Here is a 24,270-nt window from a genome sequence, read left to right on the forward strand (position 1 = left end):
AAAGGAGTCCACAATAAATGGAGTAAATGGCACATCATGTTCTTCTAAAATGTTCCTAGTGTACCATTCAGAAGTCGTATTTCCTCCATCACCCACCACTAACTCCGTGCGAGCTCCCAAAAAAATCCTTCCCCACACCAGAATTAAGCTACCTCCATAAACCACGATATTTTCAAAATTAAGACTAAATGTTACGTTCTCTTTGTGTCTCCATATTCGCTATCTTCCATCGATCTGGTTTAAGAGAACTCTGCACTCATAAGTGAAGAGATCATGCCTCCAGTCGTTCAAGACCCAATCACGATATTCACGTGAAAAGTTCAATATGTTTTTTCGGTGCTGTGTCACAAGTTGGAGCTTTCTCGGGTATGCACGACCCTATACCAACTTCAGTAAATCTCCTGTGAACTGTGGGCTCAGTCACTCTTACTCCTCGAGTGTCTTTAAGGTTATTTCTGGCTTGAACAGCAGGTAACCGCGACTTTCTGAAAACTCGAAGTTGTAAAAAACGGTCATCCCGTCGCGAAGTACGCCTTTTTCTGACTTGAACCCTCCTCCTAACGACAGAAATGATCAATCTGTACCGTTGGTTACTGCCATGGGTGGTCGATACTGATCAACGACGTCTTACGGCAGCCGATTTGTATGCATGGCCGTTACTTCTCATTTCATCTGCCTTAATGATTTCTGACGGTGCTAAGCTGGGCATAATAAACCCTTATAAGTAACTGAATGCTTACACAACAAAATTCTCAGAAAAAAACATCTTTCACGTAAAAGAAATCCAAATTAGCAAAAGCTTCATTCAATTCAAAACACTCAACGAAACTGTTGATGGGGTAATTTAAACAAAATAATTAAAAAAATATACTGTTGGCAATTATTTTTTTCATATTTAGAATTAAATTAAAAAATAATGTCATAATTAGGCATTTTTTTCCTAAAATAATGATGATATTGATGCTTTTTTTTCCGTTCCTCTAAATCTGCCGGTGTGTGTATATCAGATGTAAATTGCAGTTTTACGCAATAGCTCTTCAAGCAATGTCCATTTGGACTGTTCGATTCTGTATTTAAACAAATTAAAGAAAAGGATTCTTATAACACTGTGTTTTAATTTGAGAGCAAATAGCGGAGACACCCAATCCCGTCGTCAGCATACAGGGTGAGCGAGGCAGAAGAGAGGAGACTGGAGGAGATAAGGTGTATTTTGAACCCTTCGTCACGGTAATACTATATGATAATATTACCATGCCTTCGTTGCCTACCACACACGGTTTTGTCCTCCTCTCCTCTCTTTTCGCCTCCTCTCGCATCGTCTCTTGCTATTTAGGTAGGTACCTATGCGATTTAGAAAATAAGAAGCGTTATGCCCTATTACGTGCTCTGCTGTGGTTATGCCTTGTCTACATTATGGGACGTGCTTATGTGCCAGAGTTGTCGATTTCGACATTGCAGATTGCAACTGTCACTTTTAGTAAGTAGTAAGCCATTGTCTTAACCTCTCGCTTTGTCTCAGATCTGTGCAACCTCCGTCAACTGCTATGTCTCAGATCTAAGACAAGACTACTTTGTCATTTTGAAACATCATTTGAAAACCGTAGCAGTTGGCGGGTGCAGTTTTGCGCGGCTCAATAGCACGCCAAAGGTTAAAGAGGTATGGGGAGTAGGTAGTATTATTTGATACCTATTTAAGGTAAAAATGTATTTATATCATCTCTTGAAATCGAATCGAATTGATTTTTTTTAAATGCTCAATATCAGTTGCCTAATTATGGAACTGCAATGGTTACTGGTTAAAAAAAAGAACGTCATGTGTCAAAAAATCGAGCGAAAAATTTCTTTGCCGATTCGTCATTAAATTATTATCGAAAATTATCCCACAAATTGTTATCACAATTAATAAGAACAAGTGTTTTAGTTTAAAACTTTAAAAATATAACATTCTTTCTTTTTGCTTCAAGACTGTGCCGCGGAAACGAAGGAAAATGGGAGCAGACGCTGAATATTTTGGTCATTTCTTTCATATATTTAGGATTTTGTAGGGTTTAAGCTTGTTAGGATCATTCCATTTTGTTTTATTTGTGTTAATTTTCATTATTCGATGTACTGGAATAGTTGTTTACTAATACTTACGAAATAGGGTAGAGTAACCTTTCACGATGAACATAACAGTATGTAGGGACACATCAGACGCTGTGGCTCTGTATTTGCCGCAGCGTTTGTACCTAAAATCTTTCGCAAAGCTAAATATTTCTATTCAGCTCCCTACTCACAAGGTCCACGGCAAGTCGCTTTCCAACTGGGAATTGATGGAGAAGATACGGAAAATGGTCCAACCTGAGTCCTTTTCGGTGTTAAAAGTGAGCAAGCATAGTTCTGAGGTGATAAAGTACGAAGCAGAGTTAGAAGATCGCGACAAGCTGGAACGAGTTCTGTCACGTCTGGAGAATCGGATAGTGCAGTTGAAAGATTATCCAGAGCCTCTGAAGGTGCGAGTGGCTGAAGCCAAGTCGGATTTCCCGATCCGCCATTCGTGGGATTCATTCTTCCGCGATGCAACGGATATGGATGAAATGAAACCAGGGGAAAGACCAGACACCATTCACATTACAAACTTGCCAATACGTTGGTTTGTGTCTGATCGAGACCACGATGAAGATTCCCCACCATCTGAGAATCTGATTAAAAAGATCTTTGAAAAATATGGCACAGTTCGTCAAGTGGACGTGCCAGCAGCTGATCCATATAGGATGCAGATGAAAGCAGCTATCAGGGGCTTAACCACACCTCCCCAAGAAGCCAAGGTTTATTTTGAAGCTTATATTCAGTACAGTGAATATGTTAGTTTTGTTCGATGTATGGATGCTCTGAGGGGGCGCAAGTTGTTGCGCAAAAAGGATGACATTGCTGAGTGGTGCAGTATTAAAGTTGACTTCGACAAAACCAAACACATGACCGATGCTGCTGTGAAGCGAAGAGCGATCGTCCGGGAGAGACTTCTGGTCCGTCAGAAAGCTAAGGATGAGGAAGAAAGACTGGAAAAAGAGAGAATTTCCAAAAGAGAAGCCAAAGAAAGGTAATTTCCAATTTTTCTTCATAACTTAATTCATTAATTCATATAATTTTCTGTTTAGCATAAATACAGCATGTGGAATTGTGGTACAGTTTACTAGGATGTTTAAAACTGCTTTTGTTTCCAAAAAATAAATGACATGAGTTTTTAGTGGTGACGGTTAGGATTTGTAGCATTTTATTTATTTTATTAAACACCATTATTTGTAAAGTAGTAGCAAACTTGTTGCAGACAAAAAGAAAGAGTCTCACGTATAATTTTTCACTCTTTAAGACAAAAGTATGAGCGCACTGAGCGCGAGAAGCTTCAGAAGATGAAGGAGCGTGAAGAACGGAGGAAGAGGAAGCAGCTGGCCAAGTTGATGGAGCGCGACGACGTGGACTTGAGCAGCCGAGTGGTTGAAGAGAAGAACAAGCTTATAAAGGAACAGAAGAAATTGCAGGCTATCAGATTAATTGAAGAGTTGTTTAGGAGGATAGAGGTATGTAAGGCCGCTTGTAAACAGCCGTTTTTTTGACCGGACAACGACCCGATTTTTTTCACCGGATTTAGCGGTGGCGTATGATTTATAATGAACGTGTGCACATGCATCGGACATAGGTCGAGAGTCGTCGAGAATTTTGTCGGCGAGAAAATTGACAGCAAACAAAGGATATCAGTTTTTTGACGGTCCGTCGTCCGGTGAAAAAACGGATGTCTACAAACGGCCTAACACATCCTTTTGCAGGGTGTCCACATTCTGGAAAGTCAGGGAAAGTCAGGGAAAAGTCAGGGAAGCTCATAGCAGTCAGGGAAAGTCAGTGAAATAGAGGGGTCACCTGGAAAGTCAGGGAAACATTGAGATTTTGTCTACCAAAACACTGTTTGTCTCCCGAAATTTCCCAGTGATTGTAAAATAAGGGATTTAATTAATTTATGCTCTAGAAAGACCTTTGATCTTGACTATCGAAGCAATTTTTTTTCAGGTTTGGAGTGATCTACATTATGACTTTGTTTTTAGTCATAATTATATTACTCCTTTTTAGTTTTTTATCTAATGAAGTGGATTGATCTAAATTATGACACAATTTTGTTCATAATTAGATTACTTTCATATAGTTTTTTTTTTCAGGATTAGAGTGATAGATTAATAGGTAGACTGTTATGATTTTTTTTTGTCATAACTAGATTACTCCTTTTTGTTTTAATAGTTGTACGTTTTTGTTTCAGTAAAATGATATATTTTCTATTGTCGATGTGAAAGTGCAACTTATAACTTATGTTTATTTATATATTTTTTATAATTATTTATTGATTTGATTATTGAGTGCAGACTAGTGAGCAGTTGAGTCAAAGTGGTGTGAAAGTAAAAATCGTTCAAAATTTTAAGGAAATAAAATATTTTGATTAACTTTTGTGTAAAAACTGCAAGTATTCTGGGGGTTTTAAGAGTTGGGGTGAACAGCAGCACTACTTAAGTTGCCGATATAAACAGAAAACCAGGAATAATTGAAAAATTGTGGTCGTGGTAATGTAAAATATCATAAGGGGTGTCAATTTTCGTTGAATTTCATAATTTATCGTGTAAGTTAAAAAATAATTGAGATAGATTTTTTTCATTATTTTTCCTAAAGTAATCATGACTATGTCCATCCTGTGGCGTCGGCTTATCCTTGAATTTTGGGACACGTTGTATACATAGTTGGTCAGGGAAATTTGAGAAAATTGTCAGGGAAAGTCAGGGAAAAGTCAGGGAATTTTTTCGAACATTTGCAGTGGACACCCTGTTTTGGTATTTTCTCTTTATTTGGAACTAAATACTTTGAGAGCTTATGTGCTAAAATATTCTTTCAGAATTTATTCATGAATTAACTATTTAACTACTAAAGCTATTTAGACTGAAATTAATGTTAATCTTTTGAACTCAAAATTAATGATAACTGAATAAAGAATATGCATTTTTTTCCATAGTGTTCTGTACAAGTAAGCAAGTTATTTATTATTTATAAAGGATTTAGGACGCTATTTGGATCAAATATGTAATTGCTCAATAATGAATAATAAATAACAAATAAATAATAAATAAATTTATTTTATTTAAAACTTATATGCACCTAAATGATAAGGTTTATGTAATCACAGTTGAACACCTGTCTGTATGTAATATTGGAAAAGGATAGATTTCAACTTATTACACATTAACAAAATAAATTAGTATGTCTATAAATTTCTTGTCAGTGTTTTATAAAAATGGTTTAAATTGTTGCAGTTACGGCCGGATCTGCAGCAAAAACAGGGTCAGAAGCACGAGCGCTATTACGCGGCGGGCGAGCGTTCGGCGCGCGCGCGAATGGTCGAGCGCTACAAGCGCCAACAGGAGGTCATGCTCGAATCTCAGCGGGAGCAACTCAAATGCGCGCTTGATGGTAAGACTGTATGAGCCTCAGGAATAATGTATGAGGAACTGCTTTTGTGTGAAGATATACTAAAATTTTCCATTTCCTAACATCTGCATAAGAAAATCTTATATTCCTCCATTTGAGGGAAGATTGTTAGCCTAGGCGCCTAGACCACCGACTTTTAGTCGGCCGATAGTTGGATCCGATTCTAATTTGTATGAAGAGTCGACTGATAAATCGGTCAGTGTAATCTCCATACTGATTAAAAGCCTGACCCAACTATCAGCCAACTAAAAGTCGGTGGTCTGCGCCCGGCTTAAGGACATATGGTATGTCCATGCTCTTTAAAAAAAGTAAATTAGGTCTGAATTCTGTAGGAAGAGATTTATTGAGAGCAGTTTTTTTACTTAACCGGCTATATGCATTGTAACACTATTGGTATAGGAAGGTCATTTTTTCCTTGACATCAGGCTATTAGTCTCTGCTCTCTCCACTCTTAAGTTTATAATTTACATTTTACAACCTATTCCATCAAAAATTACCCAGAACAATACAAACTTGGTGTGCTATATCTTCAGGTCGCATCGTGATCCGTTCGGCTCTCGAGACCAAGAAGCCGCGCCATAAGTCAGCCAGCTCGTCCTCTGGCGAGGAGGATGTCAAGAGGATCAAAACGGAACGCGTCACTACACCCGATCGGGAGATGCAATATAAAGGTATTTGTCAGGAAATTGTATTGTTACTTTCTATGATAAATTGGTATGGATTCACGATGTTAGAAAGGTGCTTACTTTCTCGTACAGATTGTAATATGGTAAATTGAAGCCACAATAGCCAAACGGTGAAGGGATCGGACTGGCCGACTCGTGATCCTTGTTCGGTCCCCGCCGCCGCTCGACTATTGTGGTGAGCTCACTCGTGATACAAGCATATTTAACTTAGTATGAGGGGGCTAACGGGAGTAATTTGTTATTACACAAATTACTAATATATTTTTTTTTAAATAGGAAAAAAAAAGAGTAAGTTTAAGGACTTTCAAATTAGACGTTTGAACCAGACCAGAGTCCTACAAACGGACGACTACTGTCCTGCATAAACTTACGTCGTCGTAACACGTCTTATTTGAAATAATGCAAAGGTTCCCAGACATTTTTGAATTTTGGGAAAAACTGAACATGTACTTTGATTACATTGATACAAATATGAATCCAACTAATCCTATAAAGGATAATTATGTTTTTTTTAAACTCATGAAAAGTCTGTGGAATAGGGTATTAAGGGTAATTATTTTTTTAAATGTCCTCAATGGTGGAAGCTCATCAGTTTCGCTAATATCGACTGAATCACTCACATCTGTATATTCAGCCAATTAATTAATGAATTTTTAATTAAAATCAATTTAAATAATTTTTATTTGTGAACATGGGTATTACAAGTAGGTGTTATAAGTTTTTAATGATTGTTTTCCAGCTGCGGGCATGTACCAGATGCCGTACGGTTACGGCTACCCGTTCGCGGCCATGGCACCGCCCGCCTACCCCTTCCCGCCGCAAAGTATGAGTAGCAGTTACATTTGTTTATTATTCTTTTATTTATCTAGCTCAGGGTTTCTCAAACTCAGGCTCATTTTCAACGAACCCCTGTAAAAATCACAATAAACACTATTTGAATTTGAAAAATTACCAGTACGGCTAGCACGAAAAACTTTCAAGTTCGAATCGTTTGCGTATTTGAATCGCCATCGCGCCATCATAGATTTAGTACGAAAACTACAACAGCGCCCTTGTGAACGTGTCGTAAAGTGAACTTAGTATGAGAAATGGTTGCACGAATCTTATTTTGAGAATCAATATTGTCAGGTTATCGTTTAATTCGAAGGTTGAGTATTGAATTTTGTCGAATACACAAACTATTCGAAGACGAAAGTTGTTCATGCTAGAGGTACAGGTGACAGCAAACACCATAAAGATGAACTATAGTTCCAAAATACTGAACTGTCCTATCGATGACATTGACAGTGGGGCGCCACCGTCAATACCGAATCGCTGGTTCCGATTTTTGCCATGTTGGAAACCATAAAGTTGAACGATGGTAGCGCCCCCCTGTCACTGAGTTTGGTGGGACAGTTCAGCGTGGTTCATCTATACACTGAACTGTCCTACCAAACACATTGACAGGGGGGCGCCACCATCGGTCAACGGTTTCCAACGTGGCAAAAATCGGAACCAGCGATCCGGTAAGTATTAAAGGTGACGCCGCCCTGTCAATGTTACTGGTGGGACGGTTTGTTGTAGTTCATCTATAGTTAGCTAATTAGCCCTAAAGTAAATTTAATTTCAATAAATTACAAAATATTCATATGATAGGTATGCTTGTTAACTGTCGCAAATGGAGTCAATATTAGGAGTAATTTTAGACAATTTTAATTCTGCCACCATTACTTTTAATACTCGCATCAAATAAATACTTTCTTTCTAAATCTTGTCGCAAACGAATGGCGAATCCTGCTTTGAGAATCCCTGACTATCTTACCTATCTATATCAGCCTTTGGGGTTGTCTTCGAACACAGGCATAGCATTTTATTTATACTTAAAACTATTTTTACAGGTTTTAATGTAGTGCGATGTTACGGTAAATTTATATTACACTGGACCGCAAAGAAAAAGGGTTGGTTAGAAAATCTTCGAACGTACTTAACCTATCTTTATGAAATGAAGAGTAAATTGACTCAAGATTTTTATTTTAATGAAATAAATGCGTAGTTTTTATTTGTTTTTTTTTTCATAGAGCTAGTATGTAGGTATTTTTTTCTTTGCGGTCCAGTGTATTTTTACAGGTTTTATTCTAGTACGTGTAACGGTAAATTTAAATCATTATTAATAATAATAAGTAATCCGGTACGCGAACCACTACACCAAACGGGCGAAAATTGAGTAGCCAGCCCCCCTAGACATGTGGCAAATCCCTTTGCTACGGAGTTTTTTGTATGTATTTTACTTCGCTTTTTGAAGGGATTTCGAAATCACACTTGTCTAGGGGGTCTGACTGAATTGCTAAAGGGATTGGTGCGTTTTGACAGCTAAAGCATAAAAACTATGTCAAAAAGGGCTATCGTTTTAGCGCTCACCAGTTGGCATCACTGTAGACTTGCTAGTGGCGAAGACAGTGGCGCCAACTGGTGGGCGCTGAAGCGGTAGGAGGACTATCGCTTTTATACTCACCAAGAGAGCGCCACTACATCATTTTTTTATTTAAAATTACTAAATAGAAAATTATAATTTACTTCTATTTATCGATAATAGGAAACCGCATTAGAACACGAGCACGGCACTATGTTACGACCGGCACATGCGGCCGTACTGTGTATTTTCACACGACAGTGGATATCGGAAGAAATTAAATACATTGCGCAGTAGTTGAGCATGACATAAAGTGGTTGCTAACTAAATCGTCAATGTACAAGTGTGTTAGAATTTTTATCACCACTGATTTCGATATCGCAGTAACTGTTACGGCACTGAATTCGTTCGTAAAAATGTTTAGTTTTTTCTATTTATAAGCAAAATACCAATGGATTTGCAATACTTACATGTAGTAAATGACTCCATTGTTCCTGTAGTTCTTCGTTTCACTTGTTTTATTGCACAATATAACGACGCATTATCCAAAATATCGGAGAACATTTCCTTAGTACGACTGAATCGCGACTAACCTAGCTACGCGGCCGATGTTCGTTTCTGGGCATATCGCGGAGACACGCGCCACGCCCCCGTTTCACATCTATTCCCTTCTATGATCTGAGGTTTCAGCCGAAAAACGTCCACTGCTGCTGGCCTCCCCCAAGGATATCCACAAAGACCGGTCATGCGCCGCTCGCATCCAGGCACCTCCCGCGACCTTCACCAGGTCCTCGGTCCACCTAGTGGGAGGTCTGCCCACGCTACGTCTTCCGGCTCGTGGTCGCCACTCAAGAACTTTTCTGCCCCAACGGCCATCAGCTCTTCGAGCTATGTGCCCCGCCCACTGCCACTTGATTTTAGCGATTCTGCGGGCTATAATATGTCAGTCGCTCTGGTTCTCCTACGGTCAGCGACTTTAGTTCGTTAAAATAAATAAATAAATTAGTGAATGGTGTCGATTGTAATGAGGGCTATCGTTTTAGCGCTCACCAGTTAGCGCCACTGTAGAGTAAGGTCCTGTCACTTGCTAGTAGCGAAGACAGTGGCACCAACTGGTGAGCGCGAAAGTGGTAGGAGGACTATCGCATTTGCACTCATCAAGATGGCGCCACTGTAGAGTAAGATCCTGTCAATCGCCAGGGGTGCCAACTGTTAAGTATAAAAACGATAGCCCTCATTGGCTATGGTGTTAAGTCGCTATTAGGTTCACACCACCAATCCATTGATGTTGTACCTATTATTATAAATTGTCAAAACGAGACTCATTGGTTTTGTATGGCAATACAAGCCTGTGACGTTACTATATTGTTAACTGAAACTACTTTTATCATTTTTTTATCAATGCAACCAAAAATCTTAATTTACAGCTAATTTAAAGTTAATAAAGTTTTTAAGACCACAAAGTGTCTTTTAAAAAAAGTTGTGGTTTCGAATTATTGGTGAATGGTGCCACAAACCAAATTGTTACGTTAAAAACAGATGGCGTGTACCAGGCCGACCCTTCGATGTACTACCCGGTGCGAGGCTACTACCCGCCGCCGGAGTCCTATGCGCCGCGCCGCCCGCGCCTGAGAGGGCGCGGCCGCGGCCGCGCGTACATGCATTATAACAAGTGAGTAGATACCCGCATAGGAGATGAACATTGATGGTTTTTGAAGCCTTGTGGACGCGATGCAACTCTATTATAATCCTCCTACTAATATTATAAATGCGAAAGTTTGGATGTCTGGATGTTTGTTACTCTTTCACGCAAAAACTATTGAACGGATTTTGATGAAACTAGTTATAACGCCGCCGTAATATATATTACGACGCCGCACCTCTTCAGTCTGCCCGCGACCATGACTCGTGCAACCGAGCCGAAACGTCGGGAGGGTAAATATTTTATTTACCGTTAAAATAGATATTGTTGCAATAAATCCCGTAAAGTGATAATTTTAAAGTGAGTACATACCCGCATAGGTGATGAACATTGATGGTTTTTGAAGCTTTGTATAAGTAATGCAGCCATAACTGTGGTAGTTGAAAGCTTTGTCCGGATTCCCTTAGTTTTTACCCGACTACGGCAAAGCAAAAGGAGGGTTATGATTTTGACAGGCTATGTATGTATGTATGTATGTTCATCGGTTCCCTCGTAACTTCTAAACTACTTATCAGAATTCGACAAATGACATCATTAGAAGCGTCTTATTTGTCCGCTGGTTATATGCTGTATGGGGTTTCACAAAATCTAATGTGGCGCCCTCTAGCGGACAAAACATACAGAGTAAAAAAATAAAGTTAAGATAAATATGCCGTGTTTGGTATCATTTGAAAGCGCTTTATTCCCACTAAGATGATCGACGGAGCACCCGGGTTATTTTAGCGGGCATGCGTCATCTCATTCTTCTGATGAGGGGAGCCCCCACACAACCCTGTCCTTGCAGGGTAGGTATGCTATTTCATGAATTTTTCCCTGAAAAAAAAAAGCTGATGCAGCCCTACAAGAAGTGAGTGTAGCTATACCCTTCTTGATAGATGTCATCTTAAAAACTCCAAAGCTTTGTACGCGATGCAGCTTTGTAACAGGTGAATGTCGCTATACGCTTTTAGGTAGTGACTATCTTGTGAATCCCCAAGAATAGCGTCTTGCCAGTGCCCGCGCGTTCGGGTTCAGTGTGAAAAAAATTGGCGACGCGACCTTAATTAAATCGGGCAGTGGACTACATTTTATTTTAGCCCAATACAGTTGTATCAATTCGAGCATTATCCGTGCTAAAACGTAAAAGTTGTCTGCGACGTTATGTATTGGAATTTGTATAGCCCGACCAGGAACATAAAAACCCTCGCCATGTTGCGGAAAACTAATGGTACTAATTTCTTTTAATGGCTGTTGCCATGAAAATGAAGTTTTCAGTTACTGTTGTAACTGAAAACTTCATTGACATGGCAGTCTATTGCTGTCAAAGTGTAAACAAACTTTATTTTAGATGTGCGCAATTGATTTTGTTAATTAGGTATATTGCTAAAATCTTTTTATAGTCGTGAGAGAAAAATGGTTCACAATGTGTTAAAATCTTTGTCGAAGAGAAATACTAAGGGTTCGGACAATATTTTCATTGAATAATGTTTTCGACAAAGGTCGTCAAATTGACTGACATGTTTATCGTATAGTACAGTCCACTATGAAAATTAGCTGTGGTTTGTTTCAACTACCTATTTTAAAGTTTTTTGTCACTTTCTAAGTGTTGAATTTTATGGAATTGGGAAAGAAGTACCGAGTTTGAAGTGTTCATGAGCAGACTGCAGTTGAATATTAAAGTTCTGAATTTGATAAATGATGACTAATAAAATAAATCCTACTAGCTCGATTGATGGTTTCATTTAATTTATTTAAACCAGGTTACCTATAATAATATTTTTTCGTTAATTTATGAAAATATCAAATTAGCCCGTAATCCTGAATCCTGATACATAAAGTTAGCCTATTAACACGTTGGACGCCACGCGGCTCACCGGTGAACAATACAATTTCTATTGTGTCTAGCGTCTCGGCGTTCAATGACTTAATATAACACAGGTACGACTGTACTCAGTGTTGCACTGTCAAATGCAATTGACGCGTCTCTATGGCAGGGTTTTTATGTTCCTGGTCAGGCTATAACATGTATTTTTCTGTTTCCACAGCAGATACAACAAGAACTTCGACGGCCACGACGACCGAGACAGAGAACGCACTCGGTCGCGCTCGCGCTCGCGGTCCCGGCGGCGGTCCTACTCGCGGTCGCGGTCGCGGTCGCGGCGGCGGTCGCGGTCGCGGTCGAGGCGGTCTAGGAGCCGGCGGTCGCGGAGCAACAGGCGCTCGCGCTCTCGAAGCAGAAGATCCAGGTGAGCCCGTCTAGTGGTTAATTTTAACCCTTAGTTAGTTGCTTGTTCACGTTGACTCGCGGGCGCGGTGGCGGGCGCGGTGACGAAATATCAAACATATGTAGTGATTCTAAGTGTTCACGTACGAAACGCAGGTGCGGTCTGACTAGCGGGCAAGCTAGCGACTGGTGCGCGCGGAGCGCTCGCGGTAATTTCAACGTGTGAAGATGTTTGTGTGTGTTCATGTCAAACTAGCGGCGGCGCGCGCGTTTCACTCGCGACGTCAGGTAAGTTCAACCAGTTTGAACTTGTCGCTAGAAACGATAGTACGTCACACTCGCGCGAACGCCTGGTCGTCAATGTGAACACGAGCTCGCGACGTTTCCCGCGCCCGCGCCCGCCCCCGCGCCCGCGCGTACCTACGTGAACAAGCACTTAGACTCGCGCTCGCAGTCCCGGCGGCGTTCATACTCGCGCTCGCGGTCACGCTCGCGGCGGCGGTCGCGGTCGCGCTCGCGGCGGTCTAGGAGCCGGCGGTCGCGGAGCAACAGGCGCTCGCGCTCTCGAAGCAGAAGATCCAGGTGAGCCCGTCTAGTGGTTAATTTTAACCCTTAGGCCTCAGCCTCGAATTTAGCGGGCAGCGGGGCGGCGGCGGTAGCGGCAAGATCTTATGCGTAAAATCAAATAGACCGGTTCTCGAAAACAGCGGCGCGGGAGCGGGCAACGAGCGGGCAGCACACCTTCTTTTGCCCACAATAAATCGAGCGTTAGGAATAAATTTGAATCGAGATTCACCACAACCCCGAACACAACACTTCGCCGCTAAAGCGCCGCGTGAGCTGCCCGCTTGTTTCGAGAACGGGTCTGCGTTGCCCGCCCCGCTCCCGCGCCGCTGCCCGCTAAATTCAAGGCTGAGGCCTTAGACTCGCGCTCGCAGTCGCGGCGGTGGTCATACTCGCGGTCGCGGTCGCGGTTGCGGTCCTCGCGGCGGTCACGGAGCCGGCGGTCACGGAGCAACAGGCGCTCGCGCTCTCGAAACAGAAGATCCAGGTGAGCCCGTCTAGTGGTTAACTTTAACCCTTAGACTCGTTGTTGCGGTCTCGGCAGCGGTCATACTCGCGGTCGCGGTCGCGGCGGTCTAAGAGCCGGCGGTCGCGGAGCAACAGGCGCTCGCGCTCTCGAAACAGAAGATCCAGGTGAGCCCGTCTAGTGGTTAACTTTAACCCTTAGACTCGTTGTTGCGGTCTCGGCAGCGGTCATACTCGCGGTCGCGGTCGCGGCGGTCTAGGAGCCGGCGGTCGCGGAGCAACAGGCGCTCACGCTCTTGAAGCAGAAGACCCAGGTGAGCCAGTCTAGTGGCTGACTTTAACCCTTGAGGTAGTGGAAATATAGTTCCCACCTTAAATTCAACGTTATATATACCCTTGTCTTAAGGACGCAAAATTTCGATTCCTTGGCCGTTTAAGGATTAAAGTGTCCCCGCACACTACAGACGATAGTTTAAACAGAGGGCACATGCCTCTGGAGTCAGAATAAATCATTAAGAAAGTAAAACATGACTGCGCACGCGACGATTACCCTTACTTCGTTCTGGCTTGTACATAAATTACAACATATTGCAACTCGCAAGTAGGTTCAGACATATATCGTCTTAATACAAGCTGTTTTGCAACAAAAATTTATAGTCTGATGTGTGCGGTCGTCTGTACCAAAAACCAACTACCCATTGAACAGTGAACATGTCATAATAGTGCAGTGCAAGACATAATAGGCTCCGCTTTTTAGTCCCCTGGGTTATGAGTTTATTTCTAATAGGTAGTAGTTCTCTCGATCAATTTAAATATAAACCACCGTCTTTTATTAACACAAATGTCTTGCGTACGAAGACCTACTTAATAACAAATTTGAAAAGCAATGCTCTTTAACCCAAACTGAACACGTATAAAACATTTAAAAAATTTACATAATATGCTACATACGCCAGGTCAAAGAATAAGCTTGCTTTATAGTATCAGTTGACATCATTTCGGCTTTTTTTGGCAAATATACGTACCATCCCTATATGACATTCCACTAGCTCGCATTAAGCGTTTTGATGACTTATAATGCGAACAGATAGGGACTGGAATTCGCTGCCTGCTGCTGTCTTTCCCGAAAACTATAATCCGGGCCTTTTCAAGGCGAGAGTGAATAGGCACTTACATGGCAGATTTGTACCATCCTAGACTGCATCCCACATCCCACTTAACACCAGGTGCGATTGTGGTCAAATACCTGCCTTGTTATGCATAAAAAAGTCAGTCGATACACGGGTGGTGTCAAACTGTCAACTACCCTATTCCCTTACATGTCTGGACCAAGGTACGGCGGAATATTACGCCTGCGTAGTAAATACGCACTGACATCCTAAATTAAACATATTATCAGAATACAGCACTTAAGAAATAAGAACAAGTAAACAGTAATTAATTTATAACTCTTTTTTGCTGCTGATATGTACTCTGTCCAAACTTAAAATAATAATCAACAAATCCTCCTTGTAGCTGATAAAAAAAAAGTTAAATAACGATGGTTTTCCATTTTTTACGTAACCTCAACACATTGTCAGTATTGTCACACCTCTAGACCCCTGACCTCGTTTGGGCTGTCTCAAAATACTTACATGAAGCGTGTTTTGTTTGTTTTTGAGATAATGTTAGGTTTTTAACAGACACCGTAAGTGACGTTCATTATTGTAGTTGCAGCTTCCAGTTAGCGTTTCGAGTGGTGCCTAATGCCCGTTTTCACCATCAATCCCTAATTTTTAATTGACCCCAATGAAAACAAAATGCCTGTTATGTGTTACCATAGGGGGCATTTAAAAATTAGGGATTGATGGTGAAAACGGGCATAAGTGCCTTTTTTCAGCTTATTCCACTATTAACGGGGATAATTGAACTTTTTGTCCACTATTCCCCGTTAACGTTAAATTGGATCTTATAATGGGGAATAATGAACTAAAAAGTTCACTAATCCCCATTACGTTCAAAATAAAATCCTAATATAACGGGGATTAATTAACTTTTTAGTTCATTATTCCCCATTGTAAGCTCCAATTGGCGTTAACGGGGATTGTCAACGGGTAATAGTGGAATAAGCCCCTTTTTCTTGTGATCCGGGTTTCGGCACGCGTGCGTGTAGCTTGCGTAATTGCGGAGCACATCCGCACGCGTGGCGAAATCCGCAACACAGGAAAAAGGCACAAAAGGTGGGAATGGCTTTTGCGTTCACCAGTTCGCGCCACTAGCGAGTGAGGCGACCTTATTCTATGGTGGAACCGGAACCTAGTGAGTGCTATTGCGATCCAAATCCGAAGTGAGTGACTAAGGGAGCCAACTGGCTAGAGCAAATACAGTAGCGCTCACTTAACTCGCATAAACAGTGTGCCTACCATGAGTTTACGTTAGGTGTGCTCGCTAGCGACTGCGTAAAAAAATGACATTTAAATGTATGACATATTGTGCAGCGCCCCTAGTGGCTACTTTCAAGAAATAAGACCTTCATAGAATTTTTTGACGTATTCGCTAGCGAACTCACCTAACGTAAACTCATGGTAGGCACACAGAATACAATTTTCCATCTGCACACTTAGGTAGGTACTTATTCTTATGCACAACACATCCGGGAATTGTCTGGCTGAAGAAGTGGTATTATTTGCATAACAAGTTGCGCAAATCAAAAGTCCGAAGTCCGAAACATTTTCCTAGGATATATTAATTTGCTCAAAAGTGGAAAAAACTGTCAAATTTAGATAGATAGAACACACTGTATTGTACACCACACTTGACCAGAAAGAAAGAAATACAAAAGATACGGCACAAGTAGGCGGTTTAACGCTATTACACTAAGGGTGGATTCGACCAAACAAGTGTGAATATTAATCTCAGAATAAATAGTTTGTTATTCGACATTTTGACATACATTTCCCACTGAAACTGTCAATGTGCCAGTTATGCCAGGTGTTATTCTCGGATTAAAGTTTGGTCAAATCGGGCCTAAGATTTAGTGTTATTGCCCTAAGACAAAATTGAAATTGTTTCAGATCGCATCACAGCCGCTCCCGCTCCCGCCGCCGCTCCCGCTCCCGCACTCGCTCGCGATCGCGCCGCCGCTCGCGCAGCAAGTCGCAGGCCGCGACCGCGCCCGCGCCGGAACCCGCAACTCCTATGGTGCCCCGCGCCCGGTCAAAGAGCTGGTCCTTGCCCCGGGAGGCCGGCAACGGCAAGTCTTGGTCGAAGAGCCCCAAGAGCCCTAAAACGACTAATTAATGATTGTGAAAATTGCTTGTCTTTTATTGATAGATAGCCTAGAGGTATCAGTGGTTTTAAAACCTCACGCGCCGGAGCCCGCCACCCCTATGGTGCCCCGCGCGCGGTCGTAAATCTGGTCCTTGCCTCGGGAGGCCGGCAACGGCAAGTCTTGGTCGAAGTGCCCCAAGAGCCCTAAAAACGACTAATAAATGATTGTTTCTGAAAATTGCTTGTCTTTTAATTGATAGATAGCCTAGAGGTATCAGTGGTTTTAAAACCTCACGCGCCGGAGCCCGCCACCCCTATGGTGCCCCGCGCCCGGTCAAAGAGCTGGTCCTTGCCCCGGGAGGCCGGCAACGGCAAGTCTTGGTCGAAGAGCCCCAAGAGCCCTAAAAACGACTAATAAATGATTGTTGCTGAAAATTGCTTGTCTTTTATTGATATAGCCTAGAGGTATCAGTGGTTTTAAAACCTCACGCGTCGGAGCCCGCCACCCCTATGGTGCCCCGCGCGCGGTCGAAAAGCTGGTCCTTGCCCCGGGAGGCCGGCAACGGCAAGTCTTGGTCGAAGAGCCCCAAGAGCCCTAAAAACGACTAATGATTGTTGTTGAAAACTTGTCTTATTTCATTCCTATAGCCCAGAGGTATCAGTACTTTTAAAACCTCACGCGCCGGAACCCGCAACTCCTATGGTGCCCCGCGCGCGGTCGAAAAGCTGGTCCTTGCCCCGGGAGGCCGGCAACGGCAAGTCTTGGTCGAAGAGCCCCAAGAGCCCTAAAAACGACTAATAAATGATTGTTGCTGAAAATTGCTTGTCTTTTATTGATATAGCCTAGAGGTATCAGTGGTTTTAAAGCCTCACGCGTCGGAGCCCGCCACCCCTATGGTGCCCCGCGCGCGGTCGAAAAGCTGGTCCTTGCCCTGGGAGGCCGGCAACGGCAAGTCTTGGTCGAAGAGCCCCAAGAGCCCTAAAAACGACTAATAAATGATTGTTGCTGAAAATTGCTTGTCTTTTAATTGATATAGCCCAGAGGTAGTGTGCGTGGGTTTTAAAACCTCATTTTCTTTGGTTAGTTTTTTTTTATGCTAGACAAGGCAGGTATTTGACCGCAATCGCACCTGGAGATGCAGTCTAGGATGGATAGTCTAGTTGGATTTCTAATCACCCTATCAATATTTATAACTGCCTATTGTGTTGCGTTGCGTAGCCGTGGGTTTATTATTTTTATTTCATTTATTGGTTTATAATTTAAGTTCCAACTTAGTGGCAATTAGCATTATTATTATTATTGCTCATGGTTATGGTCAAAGAAATAAAAATCCTACATTACTTAGGTTTTATTTTTTTCGTACTTACAAGACTATTAAACTTATTTATCACATTCCGATTATCTTTGCAACTTCCGATTGACCAATACACCTAAAATAACTAGTTACTGAATTAAAGCATTAGCATCTAATTGCCGAGTTCTGTCTTCGATTAACGCGATGGTTTTATCCCAGACTCGTTCCGCAAATTCGTCGTTAACCGACCAATTAATGGGTTTTGAGATTTCGCAATCATAGAAATACTGCCCCGACACCTCGGCCAGGTCTGGGGAGCTGGCCGCGTGCACCGACGTCTGGGCGCACTGCTCCGGCGTCTTACAGAACGTCCCCAGCAGAAAATGCGATACAGCCTTCAAAGGCCCCGGCACCACTTCGTAAATCTCCGTTTTCGCCACCCCGGGGTGGAGCGAGTTGACCGTCACTCCCTTGGGAACGCGTTTCGCCAACGCCTTCGCCGATAACACGTTACACAGCTTCGTATTACTGTACCGGGTCCAAACGTTCACCGGCTTGTTGCCCACCATGTCGTTCGGATCGAACCAGTGCCACATGTGCGCCCCGGACGCCACGAATATTATCCTGCTCGGTCTGGAGCTCACGATCTTGTTCAGCAGCAGGTTGGTCAAATAGACGTGACCGACGTGGTTCACCTGCATCACCTTTTCGATGCCGTCTTCGGTCTTGACTTGCTCGAAGGTCGAGAAGCCGGCGTTGTTGATCAGAATGTCCAAGCGGTCGTAATTCTCGTTGAAGTCGTCGGCGAACCGCTTTATGCTGGAAAATTTGCTGAGATCCAGTGACTTGCACTCTACTTTCTTGTTTCCCGTGGCGGCAATGATCGCCTGCACCGCTGCCTGGGATTTGGAGACGTTGCGGCTCGCGATGACCACCCGAGCCCCGCGCTCGGCGAGAATTTTCGCCGTCTCAAAGCCTATGCCCGTGTTCCCACCGGTGATGACAACAGTTTTACCGTCCAAATTCGATTTGCACGTGCACGTACGCAGGGTTAATACCAAATATATTTTTATTAAAACTAATAAACCGAACAATATTATGAGAAAATAAAAGCATGTTGTAAATAAAGTAATCAAATAATTTAAAACCATGGTGAAGTAAGTGCGGTGGCTTTTCTCAGCTTGAAAACATTCGAAAATTCTTTTATAAGTGTTGAATGGCCAAGTGTGAGTCGAGAAATGTATCTAACGTCAAAGATTAATTCAGTGGTAAAAATTAAGTTACTAAAATGACGGTTATCTTTTGCTTAGTAGTCCAGTAGGTACACTATCCACTGGCGGAGCACAACCCTCTTTAATTTATCAGACCAGAGGTAAATGTAGGGTTTGGTCTATACAGTCCATACTAATCAGACGGGTTGGGGAAGTTTGGTGCTCACTTATTTGTCTCTTAGTTACCTCTTAAATCATCCGCAGGGTGTGTGAGTATAGTTTATTAATTTATTGCACGTAAATAGATAGGTACATCATATATTGTTAGGATCTACCTACTTGCGGAAATCATACAGCCAAAAGTACATTTACCTGTGCGTGTGATAAACAACAAGTTTAGTTTTGCTGGACCGCGGAACTCTAAAAACTTGAGTTCAGAAGGTTAGAAGATGTTCTCAGTGTGTGAACTTGGTATCTAACTGTTTTTTGTAAATAAAGTTAATGTATAAATAAATATCTTTGGACAATATCGGCTAACGGATTTTAATACATTTTTTACAGTAACACCCAGTATGGTAGGTATACAGGGTGTCTCAGAATGTGCGAAAGGATTTTTGTTACTCTTCCACGTAAAAACCACTATACGGAACGGAACTACTGAACGGATTTTGATAAAACTCCGCAGTATTATCTGATTCTATACTAATATTATAAAGAGGAAAGATTTGTACCTATTTTTGTATGTTTGTAATGAATAGGCTCAAACCCACTGAACGGATTTTGATGAAACTTTACAGTATTATTGTTCATTATAGGCTATAATTTATGACGATCTGTGACAAACGAAATTTCACGCGTGCGAAGCCGCGGGCGGATTGCTAGTTGTTTATAAACCAGAATAACATATTATAGGCTATAATTTATGACGATCTGTGACAAACGTAATTTCACGTGGGTGAAGCCGCGAGCAAAAGCTAGTACCTACTTTATAAATACAACATAAATTTATGCTTATATTTACTGATTATAATTTTACAATAACATTGACTTTATATTTTATACGATAAATAATAAGTAATAGCTTACGCATATTCTTGAAGTAGATTCTCAGTCTTTTCATAGTCATATCCCTTGAAATACTCATAAAGTGCTTTCCTACACATTGAGTTAAGGTTCGGACAAACCAACGCGTGCAGCGATGGCGATGGCGATGGCGACCACTGCGCGTGCAAAAGTTGTTTCACACTGCCGCGACCGCGATGGCGATCACTGCGCGTGCAGGTTGTCACTGTCACCACAACTGTCACGCATATTGTCACTTTCGCTTAATGTCAATCACGCCTATTCGGCAAAATGGAAACTGAATTAAATGATTTGTTTGAAGCTTTTGATGCAATTGAGACAGTGGAAACACTTTTTCATTCAAGTTTATTCAGGCGGCCATATATTAGAATGAGACAGGATTACATGCGTTATAGGTAGTAGGTATTGGTTACTCATAACCAAGCTATATTCCTGGTTCGTTTGTAGTCCCTAGAGCCCTAACAATACCTTTTAATTAGATTTAAAGAAAGGTTTGATAAGAAGGAGGACTGCACTCAGTGCCGGATTAGCCACGTAGCAAGAGTAGCAAATGCTACGGGCCCCGCGAATTTGGGGGCCCCGCGCTCCAACGCCTGTCTGACCGAATAAAAAAAGATTAATTTAGACAGGAGCGTAAAATATCTTGCATGCCTTAAACGCGAAGCGCTTAGGCTATGCTTTACTTTCACTTGAAAATCTAAAACTCTATTTCATCACGTTAAATCATAAAAATAAGTAGGTTGGTATTTTACGAACTTTGTAACTTGAATGTTCTAATGTTTAATTATAATCGATAAAACTCATTTATTTCTGTGAATAGGCTTAAAAAAAGCACTTTTACACGTCCCAGTATTAACCCTACCACTGCTTCAGGACAATTAAGGCTTGGTATTTCTTCTAAAGTAGGTATTTCGCGCTGTCAAAATCTGCGCGCGCAATTCTTCGCCGAAAACAGCGCGTCAAAGAGCTCCCGCCACAATTTCCAGCTACACAGTATAGAAATACGCAGTTGGTTAAGTTAGGTTGACTTCCTTCCCTNTACCCAATCAAGCTTTTCATTGCAGGACAGTTAAATAGTTTTATTATTAGTTTCTTCTCTAAGTCTTAATTTGTCAGAGTAGGTAAAGGCTCCATGAGAGCAAAATTTAGCTTTTAATTTTTTTCTTGAAATATTTGACGCCACACAAATAAAGAATGTTTGACTTCGACTTTAATAATTATGCTCTTACATAATTATAAATAAACTAGCTTTCCGCCCGCCGCTTCGCCCTCGTGGAATTTTTTGGTTTTCAACCGACTTCAAAAAAAAGGAGGAGGTTCTAAATTCGACCCGTATGTTTTTTTTTCTATGTTTGTTACGCGATAACTCCGCCAATTATGAACCGATTTGAACAAATCTTTTTTCGGCGTATAGGTAATACCTCAAGGGTGGTCCCATTTAAATTTAATAATAGAAAAAACAACCCCCAAGGGTGGAAAGTTGGGGATGAACTTTTTTAATTTTTAGTTTTTTTTTGTGTTCACGCATTTGAAGTCGGTTTTATTTTTTTAAAAAGTTAATTATTATATAACCTATTACACTCAGATATAATGTGGCTTTCTATTGGTGAAAGATTTTTTAAAATCATTTCAGTAGATCCCGAGATTACCCCTTACAATTTAACAAATATACAAACACACAAACTTTACCTCTTTATAATATTAGATTATAGATAGGTAATTTGAAACCCTATTTCGTTTTATTCTTTTTTTTATTTTAAATATTTCACGATCCAAACTAATATTTACTGTAAGTAAATGCTAAATAGTAAATATTAGTTTGGATTGTGAAATANTAATTAACGTTTTCGAAAACGGAGTCACATTATTTCCATAAAACTAATATTTAAACAGTCATAGAGACCAGTGGACAGTCTCTATATGTATCTATAGCCATAGAGACCAGTAGGCAGTCTCTATGAGTTTATAATCATAGAGACCATTGGCTATCAAATACGTAATAGCCACCGGAGATGAACCACCAATTAGTCGAAAAGCGCTTCTGTTTAGGTCAAAGACTAAATTAATTTGAATGATGTCATTTTAATTACCTGCACTTTTAAGGGAAGTATCGGATTCCGCGTCTTCTAGACCTGATTGACCAAACGTAGATTATTTAGTTGACTTGTTTAATTTATTAAATTAATTTGTGTCATTTCGTGGGCAATGAAACTGGTGATTATGAAATAATTATAAATAACGAAGTTTTTAATAAACGTAAGATAGACGGTGTTTGAATTTTAATTTCATAATAATTCAATTGTTTCAATATTATTTCTTTATACACACTTTATTAACATGTATACTTACCTCTATTTTGTAACTACTTTGTACTGTATAAATGTAATGTGACATGCAATAAACGATAAAATTAATTAAATAACATAATTATGAGACTAATTAAAAGAAATTTAAAATTTTTACCTTCAAATGAGCTATAATAAACATAGCTACATTTAATTTTATAAATATTTTAGATTTCATAAGGTATTTGAATGAAAAAAGTATTTTCAATAGAGTGCATAATGAAAGTATGAATCACAAACTTTATGTAAACCTTATCGCGCCAAGTGACTCAGAACTTCGTCTTATAGTGTAGGCATCGTATCTCGCCCGTATCTAAGTCGTGTCGCATCTGTCGCGCAATCTTTGCGTCCGCGCGGGGGCTGCGACTGACACAAATTATGCCGATATCTTCATCACTTATGATAATGGCACGCTAATGATATATTTTAATGGCCGACATTTTGAAGTTAGGAAAAGTTTCAGTGATAAATCCTCTGGTGGGAAATTGAATATTGTAATCTATTCATATTCATATCTACGAGTATAACGTTGAGATTTCCAAGTAAGTAATCGTATTATACCGCCGCTAGCAACCGGACGATGTAGAAATCATTGGGGGAGGCCTATGTTCAGCAGTGGACGTCCTGTGACTGAAATGATGATGATGATGAATCTATATCTATTACAGCGAAAGGTCATTGATTGACTGACTCACTTACTCACTGATTGACTGACTCACTTACTCATCACGAAATCTCAGAAAATACAAGTGCTAGGAGTCTCATGCATGGGGGTTCCTTTTAGAACGTAGGTGCTCACTAAGACGGGATTTTGCAAAATTCAACTCCTAAGGAGGTAAAACGGGGTCCACGCGTACGCGGCGGCCGCTAGTTAAATTATAAAATTTTCCTTTAGAAGTAAGTGATGTGACCTATGGTTTGTTTCCATAAAACTACTGGCAACTTTAAAAAAGTATTTTTAGCAACTTTTTATTATACAGTGTGAATCACGTTAAAGTGTACATATGATAATAGATGAAACTAGACCTATTTTTATCGTCAAAAAAGAGGTCAAAAATTTTTTGAGATTATTTAAAAAAAAATATAGAATTTTTTTTCTTCCAATTACTTATTGTAAAGAAAACGTAATAACTTTTAAACTAAGCGGTATATCCTGATAAAATAAAAATAGTAATATTGCTAAATAACAGGCAATACTAAAAAATACATAAAATACACAAAAAATGCCAACAAATAATAAAAAATGATACTTTTTGAAAAAAAAAAACTGCTTTTAAATTCGTGTTTTTTTTGTTATTTGATAAATTTCTCCAAAAAATGCCCCTATTACAGGTGGTTTTTATTACTTTGTATTATTCTCTATCGTATTACCTTTGTAAAACCAAAAATTTCATGTCTCTATCCCTATCACAACATTTGCTATGATCGTTTGAACAAAGGCCTGCCACAACATTATTCTCCGCAACAGGTAGAGACAATTTTAATTTTAACTAAAATGTTTATTTTACTTCGAAATCTTTTGTTTTTATTTGAAATCTAACTTGTCTTTATCAAAATTACATATCTAGAGCCATTTTCA

General features: G+C 40.6%; 1 protein-coding gene and 1 pseudogene across 4 annotated transcripts; one reads left to right on the forward strand and one right to left on the reverse strand.

The window, feature by feature from the left end:
* The first annotated feature begins 1,798 nt into the window (after positions 1–1,798).
* Xe7 (A-kinase anchor protein 17A) lies at positions 1,799–17,192 on the forward strand. 4 transcript variants are annotated; one of them, XM_028308284.1, is made up of 9 exons: positions 1,799–2,013; positions 2,265–3,079; positions 3,308–3,557; positions 5,325–5,481; positions 6,033–6,170; positions 6,925–7,008; positions 10,114–10,246; positions 12,301–12,501; positions 13,062–13,080. In XM_028308284.1, the coding sequence occupies exons 2-9, from the start codon at positions 2,313–2,315 to the stop codon at positions 13,063–13,065; spliced, it is 1,734 nt and encodes a 577-aa protein (XP_028164085.1). In that variant the 5' UTR covers positions 1,799–2,013; positions 2,265–2,312; the 3' UTR covers positions 13,066–13,080. The 4 variants fall into 4 exon arrangements, with proteins under 4 accessions (XP_028164085.1, XP_028164071.1, XP_028164093.1 ...); XM_028308292.1 differs by lacking the exon at positions 13,062–13,080 and adding exons at positions 13,032–13,061; positions 16,562–17,192 and having other exon boundaries at positions 1,801–3,079; positions 3,350–3,557; XM_028308270.1 differs by having other exon boundaries at positions 1,799–3,079.
* A 956-nt stretch (positions 17,193–18,148) lies between these two features.
* LOC114355455 (retinol dehydrogenase 11 pseudogene) lies at positions 18,149–19,213 on the reverse strand (annotated as a pseudogene).
* Between the last annotated feature and the right edge of the window lie 5,057 nt (positions 19,214–24,270).

Source organism: Ostrinia furnacalis, unplaced genomic scaffold (genome assembly GCF_004193835.3).
Source record: "Ostrinia furnacalis isolate ACB-3 unplaced genomic scaffold, ASM419383v2 OfSCF0197, whole genome shotgun sequence".
Lineage (NCBI taxonomy): Eukaryota > Metazoa > Arthropoda > Insecta > Lepidoptera > Crambidae > Ostrinia > Ostrinia furnacalis.

What these genes read in the sequence shown, in the direction of transcription:
- Xe7 (XM_028308292.1), top strand. Translation starts at nt 2,163, where the DNA reads ATGAACATAACAGTATGTAGGGACACATCAGACGCTGTGGCTCTGTAT. An exon ending in AAAAGAGAAGCCAAAGAAAG is followed by an intron (nt 3,080 to 3,349) that starts GTAATTTCCAAT and finishes TCACTCTTTAAG; the next exon opens with ACAAAAGTATGAGCGCACTG. An exon ending in AGTTGTTTAGGAGGATAGAG is followed by an intron (nt 3,558 to 5,324) that starts GTATGTAAGGCC and finishes AAATTGTTGCAG; the next exon opens with TTACGGCCGGATCTGCAGCA.